General features: G+C 38.8%; 1 protein-coding gene across 1 annotated transcript in view; it reads right to left on the bottom strand.

Moving 5' to 3' along the window:
* Positions 1–4,103: 4,103 nt before the first annotated feature.
* hepacama (hepatic and glial cell adhesion molecule a) overlaps positions 4,104–5,000 on the bottom strand; it is a gene marked incomplete at both ends in the record, with an annotated part of 43,400 nt that continues 42,503 nt past the window's right edge. Inside the window, one exon of the mRNA XM_084311900.1 lies at positions 4,104–4,475. Within this exon, the coding sequence (XP_084168026.1) occupies positions 4,104–4,475 (372 nt within the window). The remainder of the gene's footprint in view (positions 4,476–5,000) is intronic.

Raw genomic sequence — 5,000 nt, 5'->3', positions numbered from 1 at the left:
GAGAAACAAATATACTAATTAAAATAGTTGGACCTGCAAGATTTGTACTTTGTAGGTCTGCATTTTAAATGTAAGGAGTAAAAAGTATGTTTTTTTCTCTGAAATGTAATTGAGTAAAAGTACAAGTATACAAACCTAATAATACTCGAGTAAAGTACTAATCCCCAAAAACGGTACTTAAATAATGTAACAAAGTATAATTACTCAAGTACTTTACACCCGTATCACATTGTCACTTTAACTCAACTTGTATTAACCCTGTTTCTAATGCTCTATACATTTATTAACACTGTTTCTAATGCGCCTTACATGTATTAACACTGTTTCTAATGCTCTATACATGTATTAACACTGTTTATAATGATCTATACATGTATTAACACTGTTTATAATTATCTATACATTTATTAACACTGTTTCTAATGATCTATACATTTATTACACTGTTTCTAATGATCTATACATTTATTAACACTGTTTATAATGATCTATACATGTATTAACACTGTTTCTAATGATCTATACATGTATTAACACTGTTTATAATGCTATATACATTTATTAACACTGTTTCTAATGCTCTATACATTTATTAACACTGTTTATAATGCTCTATACATTTATTAACACTGTTTCTAATGCTCTATACATTTATTAACACTGTTTATAATGTTCTATACATGTATTAAACTGTTTCTAATACTCTATACATGTATTAACACTGTTTCTAATACTCTATACATTTATTAACACTGTTTATAATGATCTATACATGTATTAACACTGTTTCTAATGCTCTATACATTTATTAACACTGTTTCTAATGCTCTATACATTTATTAACACTGTTTATAATGCTCTATACATTTATTAACACTGTTCTAATACTCTATACATCCTAACACATAAGCCCGTGTTAGGATGGTGTGGTGTATCTCTCTGCTCCTTTTCTGTATGTTTCAATTTTAGCCTCATCTTGAAGATGATTAGAAAATCTATTTAGGTCTTCACCTTTAGGTTGTGTGCTTTATTTTTAGCTCAAGGGCAACTTGAGACTTTTAGTTGAGGTCTGATCTCTCTCTCTCTCTCTCTCTCTCTCTCTCTCTCTCTCTCTCTCTCTCTCTCTCTCTCTCTCTCTCTCTGTGATACCTCAGGAGAGAGTCAACAGGCTCTGGTGAATCATCTGCAAGAGAGAGAGAGAGAGAGAGAGAGAGAGAGAGAGAGAGAGAGAGAGAGAGAGAGAGAGAGAGAGAGGAGAGAGAGAGAGAGAAGAAGAGAGAGAGAGAGAGACAGACAGAGCGAGAAGAAGAGAGAGAGAGAGAGAGAGAGAGAGAGAGAGAGAGAGAGAGAGAGAGAGAGAGAGACAGAGGGGGTTAGAGAGGGAGAGAGAGACAGATAGAGAGGAGAAAAGAGACAGACAGAGAGAGAGAGAGAGAGAGAGAGAGAGAGAGAGAGAGAGAGAGAGAGAGAGAGAGAGAGAGAGAGAGAGAGAGAGAGAGAGAGAAGAAGAGAGAGAGAGAGAGAGACAGACAGACAGACAGACAGAGCGAGAAGAAGAGAGAGAGAGAGAGAGAGAGAGAGAGAGAGAGAGAGAGAGAGAGAGAGAGAGAGAGAGAGAGAGAGAGAGAGAGAGAGACACATCACACAAGGACAGCCTTCAAAACCTGTTACATGTCCAGCTCCACAGTATTTTTTATGGATGTTCTGGCAATATTTCAGATCAGAAAATCGAACTGAAAAGCTCCTTTGTTGTGAGGATACTGTATGTCTTCTGGCTTTTATGTAGATATCTAAAGAACAGTGTGTGTGGGCGACACCTAGTGGACTAATTGGGAATGACCCTCATGCAGATAAAAGCAGCCCAGCGTCAAAGACCAGAGAGCTGCTGCTTCCTGTCCTTATGACCTACATTACTGCTGAGTTAACCCTTTCACTACCACACTACAGAATGGTAAATGGCTGCTTTTTATATAACGCTTTTATCCAAATCGCTTTACAATTTGTTCCTCACATTTTACCCGTTCACTCACACATTCACACACCGACGGCGGAGGCAACCATGCAAGTAAAGGTGCCAACCTGCTCATCGGGAGCAATTAGGGGTTAAGTGTCTTGCTCAAGGACACATCGACACGTTGCCCCAGAGGAGCGGGAATTGAACCAGGAACCTCCGTATTGCCAGACGACTGCTCTACCTCCCGAACCACTGTCGACACCCTAAAGGTTAACCCTTTCACTACCACAGTACAGAAGGTTAACCTTTCACTACCACACTACAGGTTAACCCTTTCACTACCACGCTACAGAAGGTTAACCCTTTCACTACCACAGTACAGAAGGTTAACCTTTCACTACCACACTACATGTTAACCCTTTCACTGCCACACTACAGACAGTTAACCCTTTCACTACCACACTACAGAAGGTTAACTTTTCACTACCACACTACAGAAGGTTAACCCTCTCACTACCACACTACAGAAGATTAACCTTTTCACTACCACACTACAGAAGGTTAACCATCTCACTACCACACTACAGAAGGTTAACCTTTCACTACCCCACTACAGACGGTTAACCCTTTCACTACCACATTACAGAAGGTTAACCCTCTCACTACCACACTACAGGTTAACCCTCTCATTACCACACTACAGAAGGTTAACCTTTTACTACCACACTACAGAAGGTTAACCCTTTCACTACCACAGTACAGAAGGTTAACCCTTTCACTACCACACTACAGACGGTTAATCCTTTCACTACCACACTATAGAAGGTTAACCCTTTCACTACCACACTACATACGTTTATATAGCGTACTGGCCTCACGTCTCGCTCTTCGCCATACCGAGATATACCCCTATCTCCAGTACCTACTGTACTTCATTAACGAAAACAATGCACCCATGCACTTGACCAGGCCCCGCCCCAGTGTCCCCCTATAAGACACCGGACATGGTCATACCTAACCATAGAAAACCCAACCAAGGGACCTCAGGGCGCGCTAAGAGCGAGACGCTCAGCCAGTACTCATATAACTAGGTTATAGTCATAACCTTTCGTTATATAGCGTACTGGCCTCGCGTCTCGCTCTTACCAGTCCTAGACTGAAAGCGTTAAATAAGGACAAAAGTGAGATTTATTTTTAATTGTAATCTTTAATCTTAATTTGGAGATTATAATCTCGCCAAAAATATGATACAAAATACAAATTTAGGGTGAATTGTTAATAGAAAAAAAAGAAACAGACAGGGTAAATCACCCACAAACATTCGTATTAATTTACATATTTACATTGTGATATCAAATATGTTCCAGGAAGCTCATGCAGAAGGCACCATAATAATAACCCAGCTCTGGGAACCAGCCACTCACGGTGGAGAGGTTATAGAAGTTGCCTGAACTCTAAGAAAACAACAGAAATATTATACATTCTGGTAGGTAATGAATATGAATAATGTGTATTGATGAGGGATGATAGCGCAAGGACACAGGGTGTTATTGTAAGAACTGGATCTCAAACTATATGTCTCTGACGGAAAGTATTGTTGTACTGTACCAAGTCCAGTGTATCGTACAGGCAGTAAAGGGATAGTACACACAAATATTGTACAAAAGACTGTAAGAGGATGAACATGTGATTTTTCAAAAAAATAAAAGGCAGGTGAATCCTCCCCTATTATCTCAGTGTCTCAAATTGTAAAAATCGTCCTGCATTTTAATATATAAAATGTATCAAAACAGAAAAGACCACCTCGATGTACTTGGTCCTTGATGTGCAGTATATCCAGTAATAAAAGGCTACATCTCTACCAAATGTTTGCATCTTGTTGGAGCGTTTCATACTAATAGTATTTAGTATATTGTACATCTTGTATAGTGTTTGGTCTTTATTCTTTTTACTTGTTTACCGTATGAAGCAGAATCTCAGTAGGTTCATACAGAACCAAGCATTTCACTGTAATGTACACACGTACCTTATATGTGACAAATAAAAACACAACTTGAAGCTACAGTCTATGGTAGAATTGTGCGGAGTAGGAATGTAGTTGTGGTCATCCCTGGGGTGGGGAGGGGGGGGGGGGGGGGGAGGGGGGGGGTCATTGCGGCGTCGAGGGCCGGGTTCGATCGCCGGTCTCCGGACACTCCTCCGCAGGCTCTACGGGCAGATGGCCGGTCGGGATGCCCACAGGGGGGCGGAACTTCCTGCCCGGGGTGAGGACGAGGGGGGAGGAGCCAGGGGACTGGGCGGGGGGCTGGATGGGGCGCAGGCAGTGAGCCGGGGGGGGCTTGAACGGGAGAGGGTGTGCCAGGGGGGAGGGGCTGCGGGCGTATCTGCGCGGCGCGGACCACACGGGTCTGTCCAATGAGCTGGTGGAGCCGACGTGGGGAGGCGGGGCGTAGGGGCCGCTCTCTGCTTCTGATTGGCCGACGGGATTACCGGAGTACTCCTCAAATCGCTCGAGAGTTTCCTGGGAAAAGAGATGAGCGAGGAGGCGGTCAACGAATCAGAATCGGCTAAATCTATTGATGAAGACATACAAATATAAAAAAATATATAATCTACTATTATAATTGTTCGCATTTTATGCCAGTCTTTTTTTTACTGCTGTGAAGCACTTTGAGCTGCAATTCTTGTATGAAAGGTGCTATACAAATAAAGTGTATTATTATTATTATTATTATTATTATTATTATTATTATTATTATTATTATTATTATTATTATTATTATTATTATTATTATTATTATTATTATTATTATTATTATTATTATTATTATTATTATTATTATTATTATTATTATTATTATTATTATTATTATTATTATTATTATTATTATTATTATTATTATTATTATTATTATTATTATTATTATTATTATTATTATTATTATTATTATTATTATTATTATTATTATTATTATTATTATTATTATTATTATTATTATTATTATTATTATTATTATTATTATTATTATTATTATTATTATTATTA

Source organism: Notolepis coatsorum (genome assembly GCF_963971535.1).
Source record: "Notolepis coatsorum genome assembly, chromosome: 1".
Taxonomy (NCBI): domain Eukaryota; kingdom Metazoa; phylum Chordata; class Actinopteri; order Aulopiformes; family Paralepididae; genus Notolepis; species Notolepis coatsorum.
The sequence above is the reverse complement of the archived record's forward strand: the minus strand, read 5'-3'. Positions and strand labels throughout refer to the sequence as shown.